The 19,057-nt window shown below is 36.9% G+C and overlaps 1 protein-coding gene across 2 annotated transcripts in view; it reads left to right on the top strand.

Annotated features, from left to right (window-relative positions):
- kmt2cb (lysine (K)-specific methyltransferase 2Cb) overlaps positions 1-19,057 on the top strand; it is a 124,769-nt gene that overhangs the window by 49,838 nt on the left and 55,874 nt on the right. For both annotated transcript variants that reach the window (XM_067363962.1, XM_067363961.1), the window contains exons 8-14: positions 1,478-1,640; positions 2,605-2,776; positions 5,003-5,117; positions 5,213-5,385; positions 5,676-5,968; positions 15,377-15,463; positions 16,658-17,361. In XM_067363962.1, the coding sequence (XP_067220063.1) occupies positions 1,478-1,640; positions 2,605-2,776; positions 5,003-5,117; positions 5,213-5,385; positions 5,676-5,968; positions 15,377-15,463; positions 16,658-17,361 (1,707 nt within the window). The remainder of the gene's footprint in view (positions 1-1,477; positions 1,641-2,604; positions 2,777-5,002; positions 5,118-5,212; positions 5,386-5,675; positions 5,969-15,376; positions 15,464-16,657; positions 17,362-19,057) is intronic.

Genomic DNA, 19,057 nt, shown 5'->3' with positions numbered 1-19,057 from the left:
CGCCTTGTGACTTTGCAAAATGCAGCGCCCGTGGGAATGTCAGCGGGAGTAAACAGTTCTGACGCACACATAACTAGAACGAAACTACTTGCTATTCAATCACGGATGGTTTCATTATCTTGAACGGATATAAAAATATAAGAGGATAAAAATAATAAAAGCAAAAATGTGTCTCCAAATATACTTCGGCGGCCGTTATTATAAGTGGGCGGCCCGCCCAAGTAAAGTCTATGTGTGGGAAGCACTGGGTCAAAAGTAAATTAACTTGGATACTGTTCAAATTGTATGCCCTTAATGTTGTGGCATTTTTTCTCTGTGATTTCAAAAATGGTATCGAATATTGATATTTTTCAAGGAGTAATATCAAAATTAGAAATTCCAGGATTGTGACAAAACTAATACTGAGAAATTGATAAGTATGTTGATAAGTATGGAGAGAATGTAAATATGATGAGAACTTGTTTATGGTGATAAATATGATGAGAGGGATAGTTGACCCAAACTAAAAATTCACTAATTTACTAAACCTCATATTGAGAGTAAAAGTATGATAAAAGTGTAAGCATGATAAGAGAATGGCAAGAGTATGAACTAAAAATGAATGGCAGATAATGTTTTTAATTTTAACATTCGGACTGCGTTATTTAACTCCAAGTTTACAAATGGGATTATGCAAATCCAGTAAAGGCCACCAAAAGACCCCACAATCTTTAATGCAATTTGCTCGCTGCACTGTAAAACATAATTTGTTTGTTGTTTCAAATAAGTATTCATGCTGTCTTAATTTTTGTTTAGTCAACTTGAAATGTGACTTTGTATTAAGTGACAACTTGAATATTTGAGTTATCTCAAGTCAAAGTTATTATAGTGCTTTTTTTTTTTAGTAATAGCTAATTGCAGGCTAGTTCTAAGCACATTTCTTTGGAAGATTCAGCAGACTACTGCAATCTGCTGTACTTTACTCTGACTTTGCAGCATCACTGCAGCACTCATTCAGACACCTAAATCATCTCTTTAAAATGCAGTGCACTTGACTTGCTGCATATCTATATGACAGTGACTTCATTTCAATACACATGGTGCTGAGATATGGCACACAATAGTTGCGCAACTGTTTAGTGAATTGGCCCCTCTCGTCTGTGGTCTGTGGGAGATTGTAGGCATAATGGGATAATTACACATCAGTCAGTCTGTCATCATTGTGGTTTGTCACAGCTCTCCCTAGCTGTTAGTCTGACCACAGGCATTACACTGTCAGCTTTCATGTCTCATTGTATAGATTTGTTTGGTTTAATATTAGTTGCTAGACATTAAAGCTTGAATGTTGATTGTGATGAGCAGTTAATGCATGTAAGGTTTCAATGAAAGACTGTAGAATGTATTAAAGTAATTGATGGACTCTCTTTTAACATGCTTTTGCATCAAAACTGTAGTCTGTGTTGTCAGTGTCTCATCAATTATGTCTCATCTTTTATAGCATTGTGCATATTGTAAGCGCCTTGGAGCATCCATCAAGTGCTGTGAGGAGGGGTGTGATCGCTCGTACCATTACCCCTGCGCGGGGGCCGCCGGAACCTTTCAGGACTTCAGGAGGCGCTCTGTCCTGTGCACAGAGCACATTGAGCTGGCCGTCAGCAAATGTGAGAACTGTCTTCATTATTATTTATTTGTGCACTAAGCAATGATTGAAACTCAACTGCAAAAACAACTTATTCTAACATAAAAAAAACAGTACTTATTAACACACTACTGTTCAAAAGTTTGGGGTCAGTAAGATGTATTTTACATTTTTTAAAGAAGTCTCTTATGCTATAAGGCTGGATTTTTTTAATTAAAAAATACTGTAAAAGAATTTAATAAAAAAAGACAAAAAAAAGTTTTCAAACTGTGTTCTATTTTAATATATTTTAAAATGTAATTTATTACTTTGATGGTAAAACTGAATTTTCAGCATCATTATTATAGTCTTCAGTGTCACATAATCCTTCAGAAATCATTCTAATATGCTGATTTGGTGCCCGAGGAAAAAAAAAAAAAATCCTATTATTATCAGGGTTGAAAACAGTTTTTGTGTAAACCATGATACATTTTTCTCAGGATTTTTGTTGAATAGAAAGTTCAAAAGAACAGCATTTTGAAAATGTCTTTTGTGACATTATACATGTCTTTATCATCACTTTTGATCAGCTTAATTAAATTAAATAAAAGTATTGATTTCTTTTTAAAAAATCTCACTGACTTTTGTTTTTCAGCACCCACAGTGGCCACAATTAATTTGATACTCATCGCATTTTTTTCCACAAGTTAATTTAGCTTTTTCATGGGCAAAAAAATCTAATTCTAGAGGTTTTGAAAATCCCAGAGGATTGTCTGGTGACCAGACAACATAAAAATCCTTTAGAGTGGGGATGCACTATACCATATTGGTTATCAGCCAGTATGACATTGTTTTTATTAATAGTATTGGATATTTAATTGGATATGTAATATAATTAAATATCTAATTTAATTGAATTAATAATTTGAAAATGGATTAGATCAGGTAAAGTGAGCATAATGTGCACCCTATTTAGAAGGTAATTGATTTCTCTCTCTCTCTCTCAGATGAAGAGGAGGCGAACTGTATATTGTGCGACAGCCCCGGGGATCTCCTGGACCAGCTTTTTTGCACCAGCTGTGGGTTGCACTACCATGGCATGTGTCTGGACATCAGCGTCACTCCTCTGAAGAGGGCAGGCTGGCAGTGCCCCGAGTGTAAAGTCTGTCAGACATGCAAGTGAGTTGCAGCCAAGCTTTGCGTTTTATTCTCCCCAGTCTGTATGGCGTGCCTGCACTGTTACTCATTTCTGTTGAGTGGTCCTCAATAGCTCATCTTTATATGCTCATACATCCATTGAGGTTGCCGTAGTTTATTTTTCAGTGGAGTAAACAGCTCACTGAGATGATGCAGAAAGACCAAACATTAAAAGTTCTCATGCTATTTGTCTAGCACAATCATTTTACTAGCAAAATATCCCACCACTTATTGGTGTATGTCATTCTATGTATGGTTTAAATCGCTAAATTGCATCTTTGCAGGAATGTAATATGAAGATTTTATGAAGTAACATTTATCTTAAGCAACACTGTGCAAGTGAATAGCACCATTGTATAACCATAGAAATCTATAGGTACAATATGCATCACATGACTAAACTTGTATCATAGTTTTTAAATACCTCTGTTTTCACTGTCCACATTACAATGCGACATTTCAAATTTATCCACTTGAGAGAGACTCTTCAAAAAGCTCAACTCTTGCAGGACAGAAAAAAAGGTGTCAGTGTGGACGTAAGGCCCAAACGGAGAGAAAAAGATGCGCTTTCAAATGTATCTGGATTAAAGGGTTATTTCACCCCAAAATTAAAATTCTGTCATCAATTAATCACCTTCATGTCTTTCCACACCTGTAAGACCTTTGTTTATCTTTGGAACACAAATTAAGAAATTTTTTATGAAATCTGAGAGGTATTTGGAACCTGGAAGCGCTGAATGTAAACCGCGTTGGAGAATGACACAGAAGAGAGGATATTGTTGAATAAAGTCATTGTTTTTTTTTTGTAAAGGATCCTCGTCACTTCATAAATTAAGATTGAACTACTGCAGTCACGTGGAGTATTTTAACGATGTCTTTAGTACCTTTCTGGAACTTGAAAGTGGTGGTTAAATTTCTGTATAACGAGGAGTCCGATACCTCGTGGCTTTCATCAAAAATATCTCAATTTGTGTTCTGAAGATGAACGAAGGTCTTACAGGTGTGGAACGACATGACACAATTTTCATTTTTGGGAGAACTAACTCTTTAAAGGGATAGTTCAGCCAAAAATGAAAATGTTATGTTTATCTGCTTACCCCAAGGACATCCAAGATGTAGGTGACTTTGTTTCTTAAGTAGAACACAAATGATGATTTTTAACTCCAACCGTTGCAGTCTGTCAGTCATATAATGCATTGCAACCGTAACACCATGTATGAGAATAAAAAAACATGCATAGACAAATCCATATTAAACCCTGCTGCTCGTGACGACACATTGATGTCCTAAGACACGAAATGATCGTTTGTGCGAGAAACCGAACAGTTTATATATAATTTTTTACCTCTAATACACCACTATGTCCAACTTCCTTGAGTATCTGGTGTGTGAGGTCTGAAAACACGCTCTGATGCTGGGAAGTGATACGCGTATATGTCAATGAGCGCAAGAGATCACTTCCAGCATCAGAGTGCATTCAGACCTCATACACCGGATGCTTAAGGCAGTTGGACATAGTGGTGTATTAGAGGTAAAAAATTATATAAATACTGTTCAGTTTCTCTCACAAACCGATCGTTTCGTGTCTTAGGACATCAATGTGTCGTCACAAGCCGCAGGGTTTAATTTGGATTTGTCTATGCATGTTTTTTTTTATTCTCATAGATGGTGTTACCGTTTCAATGCATTATATGACTGACAGATCGCAATGGTTGGAGTTAAAAATCATCATTTGTGTTCTACTGAAGTAACAAAGGTCACCTACACCTGATTACTGCTAAATCACCATCACCTGCTTTCAAATGGAGCACCATTTAATAAACAGAGCCGTAGATCACTGATAAGCTATGCAATATCGCGTTCATTATCGCAGATGAATCGCCTTCGATAATGAACTCGATATTGCGTAGCTTGTCAGTGAACTACGGCTCTGTCTATTAAAATGCCGCTCCATTTGAAAGCAGGTGATGGCGATTTAGTGGTAATCAGGGAACCGGCTTTACTGATGAAATGCGCGTGACAATCGCATGCGATATATCGCATAGCCCTAACCTACATCTTGGATGCCCTGGGGGTAAGCAGATAAACGTCATTTTTTGGTGAACTATCCCTTTAATGTAGATACAGACATGGAGATGTATTATTTTAAAAAATGATACACTAGTGGAATTAGTTGCACAGAAATGACTGTGTCCTTAAATTTTTCAGGGAGCCTGGAGAAGACACTAAAATGCTAGTGTGCGATATGTGCGACAAAGGCTATCACACTTTCTGCTTGCAGCCGGCTATGGACTCTATCCCCACCAACGGCTGGAGGTGTAAGGTATGGGCGGCACTGGTAGACTTTATTGTTGTCATGACAAAATATGTCCCATTTCTTTAATGCAGTATAGCTAATCGTAGCTGCGTGCTTTGTAGAACTGCCGGATGTGTGTTGAGTGTGGCACCCGGAGCAGTGAACAATGGCACCACAACAGCCTACTGTGCCAAAACTGTGGCGATCAACAGGACACCACCCTCCCCTGCTCATGTCCCAGCGACGCAGATGCCGATGTCCACAAAGACCTGCTTTCTTGCAATCAGTGCAAAAGGTACATTTCCGTAAAAGATCTGTATTCTGGAACAGGATAGCTCAAAATTCCTTTAAGCCTGCTCCTGGAGGGCCACTGTCTTGAAGATTATCGCTTTAACTTGCCTCAACACACCTGCCCTGAAGTTTAATAGCTGGTTCTTGTGTGCTTAATTGGGGTTGGAGCTAAACTCTGCAGGACAGTGGCCCTCCAGGAGTAGGATTGGACATCCGTGCTTTAAACGGATCCAAAAATGTCCTGATTTTGGATGCAGCAAAAAGGTGACTCATTGGCTCCCTCTTTTTATTCAGGTGGTTCCAGCCAGAGTGTGAGCAACCAGGTGAAGGTCATGCACATGCCCAGCCCAAAGAAGATCACTTATGTTCCATCTGTAGAAACGCCAGCTTTGAATCAGATCCTGTGCGGACAGATGCAGGAGGAATAGAGGCGGAGACTCAATCACATGTGGACAATGAAGAAGACGCACAGCTAGTTCCATCAAACAACGATTCAGAGCCTGCCAAAGTTCAAGATGTAGAACCTCATCAGCCTGTCAGTGAGATGCTGAATGAAGAGAAGCAAATGGATGAAAAGCAAATGACAGGTGAGACCAACTTTAATGTCTGAATGTAATGAGTATTGGTAAGGCTAGCAAGATTATCATTGGATCGTTCTCCTCCTTGCCACTTTCCTGTAGTTTACCTACAACACACTTGCCTGAAGGTTTCTAGTATTCCTAAAGGCATTGATTAGCTGGTTCAGGTGTGTTTAATTGACACTAGAGATAAACTTTGCTGGAAAGCGGCCATCCAGAAGCAGGATTGCACACCCCTGACCTGAAGTATTCAAGTCAAGTCAAATCATCATATATACAATACAGATTATTTCAAATGAGCTCCTCAGCATTAATAACAGAATCAATGATGCAAACTTCATCAAATAAGAGATCAATTGTGTTGTAAAGCAACTCTAATAAGACAGTTCAGTGTTGGTACAGTTCAATAACTGTGTCATGTTGCAAAATTCATCAGTCACACCGGTTAGTTCTAGGAACTTAGTTATAGGAACTAGCCACCAGGGTGGTTCCCCGAGAACTATAGTTCCCCTATGGCTGTTTTCCTGGTTGCAGAGAATGCCAGAGCCTGAGCACACAGCGTTCACATTCTCCGTCTTCATTAGTTTACAGCTTGTCTAATATGTTATTAGAAGCTGTTATACAAAGAAAATGACAGTATATGAAAAAGTATTAGCGTTTGCCATGGTTGATGTCCAATGTCACTAGCTAAGCAGAAATACATAATCATGTTTCACTTGGTCCCCTCAAAGTTGCTTTGGATTTTCTCCTTAACTCGAGAGGTCCATCTGTCATTGTTTTCCATGTTTGTAGAGTTAGTTTGTGGAGTAAATATAAAAGCTATAAACTGTGTGTGTACTCTGCTTTTTATAAAAATGGCGGGTGCCGGTGTTTTGCATGCGTTTCAGCCAATCGACATACAGCTATGTCACTGGTAGCTCCTATAGTGCTGGTTTAGACCCTACTCTGAAGTAGGAGCTAATTTAGTTCCTAAAATCAGTCCTAGTTCCTGCAGTGCGAACACGGCAAAATCCAGGTACTTATTTCTGCAGAAAAAGCCTACCAAAGTAAATTAAAAGTTTATAATAATAATATATTCCAAAGTGCTTGTTCAATGCTGTTTGAGAGTGTCACGACCGCAATCAATGGCAAACCGCTTACGTTTCTGTGGTAACCTTGCGCTCCTGCACTCAGATTCAAGCAACTATGTAGCTTATCTGTGGTAATGGCGAAAACATTTTTTAGAACAGCAGCTAAACTTTAAAAATATATAAAAAAGTGACTGGAGCCAACCAAGTGCCAAGAGACATTTCAAAACAATTTACCAGGTACTTTTGTTTTTGCCACAGAGACCTTTTAATGTCCTATAAATGTGTTGTATTTATGAAATTTTGGACGGCTTTCAGTTGATGATGCTGTTTGAAGTTATTAATAAAGAAACATGAATGAAAGAGAAAGTAAACAGCAGAATGTGCTTGACATTAAAAATAAATATTAAAAGCGCCATAAGCCGCAAAAGAGAACTGTATCTGCTATTGACAGGATGCTTTCTGTGTGCGCGCTCTGAACGAAACAAGGACAAACATAGTAGCCTAGGTCTGCCAACTCTCACACATTCAGTGTGAGACTCAAGTAATTGACACTGTTTTCACGCCACACATCTATTTTCTCACGCAATGTAAAAACATAGTGGAGTAAAGAAGACACTGACAATGCGCCGACAGTCAAGACAGAGCAGGTTACTTTTGATATGAAACAGTCTCAGCTTTCAAATTCTGACAGTTTTACTACGTTTTGTTGCATGGCTTGATTGATCAGTCAGTTCAAACAGCATGTGAACAGATCTGTCATCCTCTATATTACTAGTTATAGCACCAAATACACATGAATGAACATCAAAATCATTCAGTGAGTATTTCAACCACAAAAAGACACGAGATCTGTGAACAATGTCACGTAAAGCCATTCAATGACCATATAGTATGTTAGTTGCTAGAAAAATTAACTCTAGGGGGGAGCATTTGGCTAAATATATGCACTATAATACATATTTATTATGTTTACTCTATCATTAAGAAATATTATAACATTATTATAAAAACCACATTATATCAATTGTATAAGAATGAGTTGTTAATTTGAACCTTTAATAATAATACCAGCTGACCACCGATAGCTCATTTGGCTAAATATCAGGTACAGTTAGGGCTTACATGTTAATTTTTTTCAAGGAAACAAATCTCTCTCAACTAATGCTGTCAACATACAGGGGGAATGTTTACAGCATTTGTTGAGAGAGATTTGATTCACCCCACCCCCTATTCCTTAATTCTCACTTCAAGCTAAACTCAAACTTTTGTTACCTCTTTGTCTTCAGTTGCGCGCCTAAATGGTAAATTACACATAGAAATATTTCAAAATGCCAAGTTGTTGAGTATTCACGTAAACACAGTCGATGTAAACACTGTGCTATGTTCTTCACTCACTCACTCACTCACTCACTCACTCACTCACTCACTCACTCACTCACTCACTCACTCACTCACTCACTCACTCACTCACACACACACACACACACACACACACACACACACACACACACACACACACACACACACACACACACACACACACACACACACACACACACACACACACACACAAACACACACACACACATGTTTGTTTTTGTGAATTGTGGGGACTTTCCATAGGCCGCAATGCATTTTATACTGTACAAACCGTACTTTCTATCCCCCTACCCTACCCCTAACCCTAAACCTAACCATCACAGGAAACTGTACACACACACACAGGAAGAGGATTTATGTTCCTCAGTTGGTAACTCAACCTCACAGTGAAAGCCCTGCACAATTAATTCCATATGCAAACTTATTTATTGTTTGTTGCAGTTGTTGTTGTCGTCTATAGACCTAATAAATTTACTATTATTGAAATGTTGTTGAAGATATTTTTTTTTTTTTATATAAATAAATTTTAATATAAATAATATATTATTTTTTTACTGTGGCTCTTTTGGAAAAATGTATTAACCAAAAATGAAGAAAAAAAATGGCTCTTTGGTCATAAAAGGTTCCTGACCCCCGTTCTCAGTCAAATCGATAACATTTAGTGCCTAAATGGTACATTTGAATACCGTTTTATAGGATATTGCACCAATGAGAGCATTTGTACCATTTTTTTCCCCTGAGAATGTAGTTTAAATTTATAGATTGGTTGCTTTATTACCTCTTTTTGCATGGCCCGACAAATCTAGTTTTTAACCTTAGCATGAATCATTAAAGTTAATAATTTTTGTAAAGCCTTTTTATTGGCTTTTTTTGTGGGTTTTGGATTTTAATCTTTTAGTTTTTATTTGATTTTAGAGTCCTCTTGGCTTGGTTTTGTCTTTGGTGTCTTTACCGTTTACTTGCTTTCTCAGTGGTCCAGTAACTGTGAGTTCAGCCTGGAGTCTTTGAAACATGAGGACAGAGGTTGCTCTGTGAAGCACCCCGGTCCTTCAGGCCAGAAGTTGCTGAAGTGGAAGAGTAGGCCAAAGCATCCCATAGGCCCACATGCCTCAGATCTGTCTGGATTAGTTTGGACTGGTCTTGAGGAAAGGGGTATTTGAAACTTGCCTGGGCCTACTTTGCCTGGGGAAGGCTAAGACTCTATGAAAGTGTTGCTTGTGTGATGTTTTCTGCTTATGTGCTTTCATATATCTGGATAAAGGCTATATGATTGATTGAAATAGATCATTATTGCATTAAAAATTACAGTCCTGTCATTACTTCACTTATGTTGTTCCAAACCAGTATGTCTTCCTTGGAACGCAATTCAATTTTCCACCTGAAGACTGAAGACCGTCTCACTTTACAGATCTGCAGGAAGTTTTACTTTCCTGCCAATCTCCTTCATGTGTAATATTCCATCACAGCTTTGCGTTCAACCAGCTTTTGGTGTGCGGTACATTAACACCCCGCTGTCACTGTACAAATGCTCAGCAAAGTGTCAGTAATTCAATTCCTCAACCTTTAGGGGAGCAGCTGCCCACAGGCCTTTTACAGCATTTTTCATCCTGGTGCAAATCTCTAGGTGCAGAGGTGAGAGATCTGACCTCATCCCACGCTGGGTTCATGGTTATTTAGGGTGCCAAAGGGCGGCCTGAACACGTGTGCTTGCATTACGCTGTATGTAGCTGTACAATGAAAAAAGTTCAACAGTGAAAAAATAATTCAGGCAAGATGTGGTATAAAGCAGAAAGATTTGGTCCAAACTCAAGTTGGATTTCACCCCGTGCCCCTGCAGGTCCCTTTCATGCATTATTTGGGTTAGAGCTGCAGTATCAGCCTCAGTGCCAGGAAAAGGGCTAGTGGCAGATGTTTACCAATACATCTACAGGTGCATCTCAGTAAATTAGAATATCATGAAAAAGTAATTCAAAAAGTAAAACTCTAAAATTCTAAATTCATTAGACATAAAGTAAAATATTTCCAGACTTTTTTGTTTTCATTTTGATGATTACAGCTTGCTGCTCATCAAAGTCAAAAAATCAGTATCTCAAATTATTAGAATATTTAATTTCAAGATCTATTAAATTACCATTCATAGGGTATAATTACTGGGTTTAGGTCAGTTATCCCAACAGCAGTCATGGGGAAGTCTGCTGACTTGACAGTTGTCCAGAAGACAATCATCAAGACCCTCTACAATGAGGGTAAGCCACAGAGGGTCATTGCTGAAAGAGCTGGCTGTTCACAGAGTGCTTTGCCAAAGCATATTCATGGAAAGTTGACTGGAAGGAAAAAGTGTGGTAGGAAAAGGTGTACAAGTGAAAGGAATGACCGCAGGCTTGAGAAGACTGTCAGGCGAAGCCGATTTAAGAACTTAGGAGAGCTTCAAAAGGAGTGGACTGAAGCTGGAGCCAGTGCATCAAGAGGCACCGCACACAGACGTCTTCAGGAAATGGACTACAACTGTCACATTCCACGTACAAAGCAACTTCTGAACCAAAGACAACGTCAGAAATGTCTAACCTGGGCTAAGGAGGAAAAGAACTGGACTGTTGCTCAGTGGTCCAAAGTCCTCTTTTCATATGAAAGTCAATTTTGCATTTCATTTAGAAATCAAGGTCCCAGAGTCTGGAGGAAGAGCGGAGAGGCACAGAAACCATGTTGCTTGAAGTTCTGTGTGAAGTTTCCACAGTCAGTGATGATTTGGGCTGCCATGTCATCTGCTGGTGTTGGTCCACTGTGTTTTCTGAAGTCCAGAGTCAACACAGCCATCTACCAGGAAATTTTAGAGAACTTCATGCTTCCTTCTGCTGACAAGCTTTATGGAGATGCTGATTTCATTTTCCAGCAGGATTTGGAACCTGCCCACACTGCCAAAGGTACCAAAAGTTGGTTCAATGACCATGGTGTTACTGTGCTTGATTGGCCAGCAAACTCGCCTGACCCAAACCCCATAGAGAATCTATGGGGTATTGTCAAGAGGAAGATGAGAGACACCACACCCAACAATGCAGATGCCCTGAAGGCCGCTATCAAAGCAACCTGGGCTTCCATTACACCTGAGCAGTGCCACCCCAATTTGATGCTGCAATTCATGCAAAAAGAGGCCCAACCAAGTATTGAGTGCATAGAAATGAACATACTTTTCAGAAGCCTGACATTTCTGTTTAAAATATCCTTTTTTGAAGTATTCTAATTTATTGAGATAATGAATTGGTGGGTTTTTGTTAAATGTGAGCCAAAATAATCACAGTTAAAAGAACCAAAGACTTAAAGTACTTCAGTCTGTGTGTATTGAATTTATTTAATACACGAGTTCCACAATTTGAGTTGAATTACTGAAATAAATTAACTTTTCCACAACATTCTAATTGATTGAGATGCACCAATAGATAACTAATCAGGAGGAAGGGTCCCAGTTTTGCCATGCTATTGAAGTACTTGGATCTTCTTCTTTTTCTCTTAAACTTCACATGCAGTACACACTACTTACATTGCAGTTCATGTAAAATGAACAACATCAGAAATGGTGTCTAATGAAATTAACCCATAAAACTTTAAGATTTTAATCAGTCTTGTAAAAATGTAATAACAGTTAATTTACAACAAATCATTTAATTTTATTTTTGTCAAACACAGTGTTGCACAACAGAACTTGTATACTATATGAATTAAAACATGAATAACATATCTTGGCTTTGATATTTCTTAAAAATAATACAGTTTATTTGAACATTACATTTATTATTATTATTATTAGTGGTAGTACTTTGTCTTTGAGAAAATTTTACTGTACAATAGTAATGTATTTCTGTTATAATTTCTTCAAGCTAAACCAAACTTTTATTTTTCCGGTTTGTGTCAGAGTGTACTTGACAATATCTTTTATCAAATGTTTATAATCGATATTGTGTTTTTTTTTGTTATTTGTTTTTTTTGATAAATATCAATTTATCGCCCATTCATACTTTATGTAGTCTCCAAAACTTGTATACTTGTAGTATGAAACTACAATTAGGTTTTTTTTTTTTGTTTTGGTTTTTTTTTAGTATTTTGAAATTAGTTACGTGGCAACAGGTGGTGGTGTGGATGACAGTTGGATGAAAATGATATCTGTGGCGCAACTAGCTTTTCAACATTTTTGCTTATTGATCTTTGACCCTCACATCGATTTTAGAGAGGCTTGTTTACAGCAGAGAGTTAACCTTGTTCACCTCTGTAGATGATGCCTAATGACTCTTGGTCCAGTGTGGCTGGTCATTCTCTCTAGCTTTTACTCTCTCTCTCTCTCTCTCTCTCTCTCTCTCTCTCTCTCTCTCTCTCTCTCTCTCTCTCTCTCTCTAATGTAACATTAAATTATGTTACATGTCATGATCAAGCAGTGTTCACCCATCAGAGAAAGTCCCCATATGTGCCTAATGGATTATGAATGGGAGACTTATAAGAGCAGAATATGTGCTTATCGGACCATAGGTCTTTTGACGTGACCTTGAACCAGAGGTTACCATGGCGACTCCACAATTTAAATGGCTCTGAGACTCAGCAGGTGATCAGATGTGGAGTGGAGACCAAAGAGTTCAAGTGGTTTATGAAAACATACTGTATCTTTCACAACTCAAAACTTCCTTCTCAGTCCAAAACTACCATTTATTATCTTTACAAAAACTACTTATCAACCAGAATTGCAATATTGGTGTTAATATTAAAATTATAAAAAATTTATTAAATTTTTGGTCAATACAAATCAGGTCTATTATCGTTAAATAAAACAAAAGCTTTTAAAAACATATTAGAATAAATATTAGATGACTTTATTAGATATTAGAAGACAGTACTTCTAATTTTTTTTAGCTGAAGCACTAAAATTACTAATTGAAAATAAATAAAAACTTAAACTGGGTTAAAAAGAAAACTGGAGCAAAAATAAACTAACCCTAAATAGTAATGTTTTAAAATCAAAAACTAATAAAAAATGACAGAAGCACAATTCAATTACAATAAATAAATAAAAAGAAATTTAAAAAAGGTCATTCAAAATATTAATAAAAAACTATAAAACTATATAAATAATACTAAAATAACACTGTTTTTTTTTTTTCATGTTATGGCCAATAACTGATAAATGTTATAAATCTAAATAAATTCAAAATACAACACTAAAAATTAAATTTATCAGGCAGCAGTTAAAAACAAAAAACGAAAACCTAAAGTGAACAGTGCTGTGCTTTATTCTGAAACATGCACGTCAGACCATATATTTATATAATTACTGTACATCACAGCCTTTGCAATTTGATGATCGCACTAAACCAGATCACATTCTCACAACCATGTATGGTCAAAATTCATAAAGTTACTAGGCAAGTGGCGAGTAATCGTTTCAACGTTGATTTTGGCGCTTTAAGCCCTGACTAACTTAGTGTCCCGCAGATAGCACTGTGAACTCTTGCAGCACTGTTAGAAGCAATTTATTTAGAAATTGTTTAATTCCGTTTCGTAATTTCAATCATCATTCAGCTACCAGCCACCAATAAAAAAAATTTTCTCCGACTTATGCTATTCATGTGGGCCATACTTTTCAGGTCGGAAAATACTGAAATCAGTATAAATATGGAAAAATCAAGGATGTTCAAATGGATATTCATTCTGAGATTTACTAAAGCTTACATTTAACATTTAAGTTTTTTTTATGTTTTTTAAAGATTAATTTAAAGGTATTGATAGATGAATGCACACTACGCAATATCACGTTCATTATCAAAGGCGATTAATCTTCGATAATGAACGCGATATTGCGTAGCTTGTCAGTGATCTACGGCTCTATCAAATGCCGCTCCATTTGAAAGCAGGTGATGGTGCTTTAGCGGTAATCAGGGAACCGGCTTTACTGATGAAATGCGCATGACAATCGCATGCAACATATCGCCCAGCCCTAGTTAAAAGTAATCTAAATGTAAAAATAGAGGAAATGTGTATGAGCAATTAAATATCCAATAATGTCTGATGCCAATAAATTAAAACAGTTCTAAAATCGATCAATAACCTGTATGGTATGGCCTTTAACTTAGTCCACATCTTGACATTGACTATGAGTGTGCTTCCACAGCTGTGTCTCATAATGAATTGGGTTTATAACAGTCTTTTTTCCTTTTAATGTCTTCTATTACCCAGAAGTGACTTCATCTGACATAACAGCACATAAGTAGCATGTATCACTTCTTCCCGTAATTAAAAGATGTGCTGAATAACCGAAAGCACGAGTCATTATTGTAGGTCCGTATCTTCTCTCTATTATATCAGTCATAGGTCCAGATCAGAATCATGATCTATTTTTTCTCTTCTGATTAGAAAGAAATCTGCCCTCTAATTACTTCAGATGGTGCTCAGCTGATGTCAGCCGCTTCGGACGATAGTCATTTAGTCTTTTGTGATTGCGTGCTTTCTGTAATGGCTGGTTATCTGTTCCGAGTGGAGATAAGAGGTGATTTTATCTGATAAGGCCCTCAGAATCAATGAATTAAAGTGCTTGAGGTGGAAATTTTTTGTTCCAAGCATACATTGAATAGAAGAGTGCGATGTTATAGACTGTATAAGAGGACAATAAAGCATTCAATAGTGTAGTCAGAACCACAAATCAAACATACAGCATGTGTATATGGAGACACTGGATAAATTGTCCTAATAGGAGGAGGCGAAGATTACCGTCAGTACTTGTGTACTGCTCAAAGCCATTGTATTCTCTTGAGCGCAGTGTTTTCTGAACAACACACATGCCATATGTGCCTGCTTTCACACTTTCCCCTGCACTTTTCTATCCTGTTGAGTTGTTTTTCCAGTCCTGTAATTATTTCCACTAGTGCTTGGAGCAGTTTGTATTACATAACATAAGTCGAGACACTCTATTGACTTTTTCCCCCTCCTCTAGAAATTGGTGCAGATGCTAGTGGCGATTTAGCCAAGCCAGAGTCCAGCGAGACCTCACACCAAGGCACAGAAAATGAAAGGACTTCAGGTACTTTATCTACTCTGTTTGCTTTCAGCGACACATACATTTATTTAATACTTGTAGTTATTGAAGATGCCCTTATCTTAACCATAACCAAGATCCCTGTATATGTCTGTTGTTCAAAACAAATTGTTGAGAATGAATTTGTTGAAAAATTCAGTTTTCCTCTGACAGTTTAATGGTTATTTGATAATAGTTGAAGACACTGATTTTCCACAAGCAATTAATTGAAGTCAGCATAAAACAGCATTCACATCTCATTTTATTTATGTAATTGACATATTCAGGGCAGGATATTCATCAAGAAAAAATGTAATCGGACAGAATGTGATTTTGTACATTGGGATTGGGTATTGAAAAGTGGATGTTGCATGTCAGAATGGAACCAGGTGGTTGATACATGCACATTTTGATAAAGATTAAGAAAAAAAAAAAAACGTGCTTTGTTTGATTCACGTAGTGTATAATTGTAAATAAATTACAAATAAATTTTAAATTGGAGAAAAAAATAGTATTTGACTTCTCTAGCTGTGTACTACCCTGCTTTAGTATTAAATCGCATGTTGTTAATGGCGCTTGTGTGATAAATTGCTTGTATTTTTCCTTTTTGGCAGTCACTTTGGATAAAAGCATCTCCTGAATGAATAAATGTACATTTAATTTAAGGTTAATTTAAGGGAATATTAATATAATATAATTTGCATTATTGAATGTATTTAAATGCAAAACATTTTCTCTAATGCTTAATAGTCCACTTTGCTTTTACATGCCAACAAAATACATTTTGTTGTACCTGACCAAATGTACAAGGCTGCCATTTATTTTATTTTATTTTTTTTCTTTTCTTTTTTTTATTCACCTGATTACATTTACAAACCCATTTTAAATTATTTTGTAGTGTGTAATGTACAAATAATCCATTAAATCTCTCAATTAATATTTCATTTAAATCTGCCATTAAAGCTGCATTCATTATAATTATGATAGATTTAGCAAAGTTCTATATCATATTTGTGCTCTGAATCAAGCAGTAGTAAAAAAGCCCAAACAGTCTACTTCTTAATAAAATTTTGACAGTATGGTCAGTATTGTTAAAATGATAACATTATGGTTAAATTTTACCTTCTGACCTGCAGTAGAAAATCCCTGTGTATTATATTTTAAATCTTTGAAAAGTCATTTTGCAATTTTCTGTTGCAGTTACATCTCCTCATAAGACACAAGGTCCTGAAGATTCAGAGCCACACGAGCAGAAACTGGATTCAGCTCCAGAGACGTCCACAGTCCAGCAGCTTGTGACATCCTTTGAAACAGAGGAGCTTCCAGAGACGTCAGCTACGCTTACGGAAAACATTTCCAAAAATGAGGATGACAGCAAGCCCTGCCTGGAGGAGCAGAAATCCAACCTATCTCCCACCAAAGAGCCAACTCCAGCCTGTACTTCCCACGAGGAAGAACCCATGGAGGTTTCCTTCACAGAGGAACCTTCCTCAAAGGCGCATGGAGTTACTGTAGAGCCTGAGGTTAGTACTGATAAGACTACGCCAGTGGTTCAAAGCCAGGAGGAAATGGATGTTATGTTGCAGCAGCACAACATTATTCCTGAGAGCTGCGCGGAGGAAACGGACATCTCTATGGATGTTGATCAGCGATGCTTGGCAAAGCTGAGCTCACTGGTGGAGGAGAGGACGTCGTTACAGCAACCTCCATGCAGGCAGCCTGAGGCATTACCCTCAGTTGGGCAGGGGGCGTCCCAGCTCCAGGCCCTGGCCCAGGCTGTCTCAGGAGAAGCCATTAGCAATGTGCCTTCATCCACCTTCATACCACTCACTCCAAAAATCGGCATGGGCAAGCCAGCCATCTCTAAGAGGAAGTTTTCACCTGGAAGGCCCAGAGTCAAGCAGGTCAGTCATACACTTTATGATCAGTTCTGTGGTGGTTTATTTAATTCATCGTTTGCAGATAGCTTTTTGTAGGTTAATTAATAAGCAAAAGGTTTGGTTCAAACAGTCAATTAAATTCAGTTCGGTTCAATTCAGTTCAGTTCAGTGTTTTTCGGCGTGTCCAACTCAATTCTGTTTCGTTATTTGTGATCTCAACAGCAAAGTCACAACTGTGACTTTATTTCTTGTAATTGTGACTTTATTTCTCATAATGTGACTTTATATCTCATGAAATTATCTTATATCTCATAATTTGACTTTATATATCACAATTGCAAAGGTATTTCTTATAGTTTCTGCTTTTTATCACACAACTACGTTATTTCTTGTAATTTGTAATTGACCATATATCTCACAATTGTGGCTTTATTTCTTATGATTGCAATGTTATTTCTCAATACGACATCTCAAATTTGCAATTTTTTTCTGTAATTGTGACCATATATCTCACAGTTGTGATTTTATTTTTTATGATTGCAACATTATATCTCAATATGACATCTCACAATTGCAATTTGTCCTGTAATTGTGACCATATATCAATTGTGACTTTATTTCTCATAATTACAATGTTATTTATTGTAATAGCGACTTTATCTCAATATGACATGGTAGCTCAAAACTTCAAAAATGTTTCATGCAATTGTGACCATATATCTCACAGTTGTGAATTTATTTCTTATGTTTGCAACTTTATTTCTCGTAATTGTGACTTTCTCAAAATGACGTTTTATCTCACAATTGCAATTTTTTTGTCCTGTAATTGTGACCATATATCTCACAATTGTGACTTTATTTCTCATAATTGTGAATTTATTTCTCGTAATTGCAATGATATTTCTTGTAATTGCAACTTTATCTCAATATGACATGGTAGCTCAAAACTTCAAAAATGTTTCCTGTAATTGTGACCGTATATCTCACAATTGCAACTTTATTTCTTGTCAGCGTGACTTTGTTTCTCACAATATCTCAAAATATATCCTACAACTGTGATGCTATTTCACATAATTGTGACTTTTTTTTCACAATTGATAATTTTTTCAGAATTGTGACTATTTCTTGTAATTGCTACATTATGCCACACTATTGTGATTAGCTGTTTCATTTTTTACTCTTAAATGTGTTTCCATATGTCTAATCACACAGACATGCTCTTTACTGGAAATATTGCTGATTGGTGAATGTAAAAGTTTAATTTTATTCTAGAACAAAATAACAATAGACAATACATGGGAAATGTGAACTTCCATGGTTGGAAGCTTTATTATAGACAATATGTGTGATAAATTGAACGTTTTATGAGATGACACAGGCTTCAAATATTAATTCAAAGGGAATTATCTCAGCATCAGACTTCTCACATACATGTCATACTCAGCCATCAGATCATCATTCATCACATCCTGTTTCTGATTGTGTTTTCCTGTTAACCAAACAGCCTCTAATTCACTAAGGCTGTGTCTGAAAAACGGAGGGCATTTGCCTTGCAGTCTGACCGTTTTATTCAGACTGGCTTCCAGGGAAAAATAACATCATGTCTAATGATCCAGAACTCTAGATCTAATGAAGTTTAAAATTCAAGTGAGCTTTAGACATAACCAAGTGAATATTTATTGACTACAATTATTTTCTTAGTAGAAAATTAATCATAAAT

Source organism: Chanodichthys erythropterus, chromosome 16 (genome assembly GCF_024489055.1).
Source record: "Chanodichthys erythropterus isolate Z2021 chromosome 16, ASM2448905v1, whole genome shotgun sequence".
In the NCBI taxonomy this organism is placed as follows: Eukaryota; Metazoa; Chordata; class Actinopteri; order Cypriniformes; family Xenocyprididae; genus Chanodichthys; species Chanodichthys erythropterus.
This window is presented reverse-complemented; position numbering and strand designations above follow the sequence as displayed.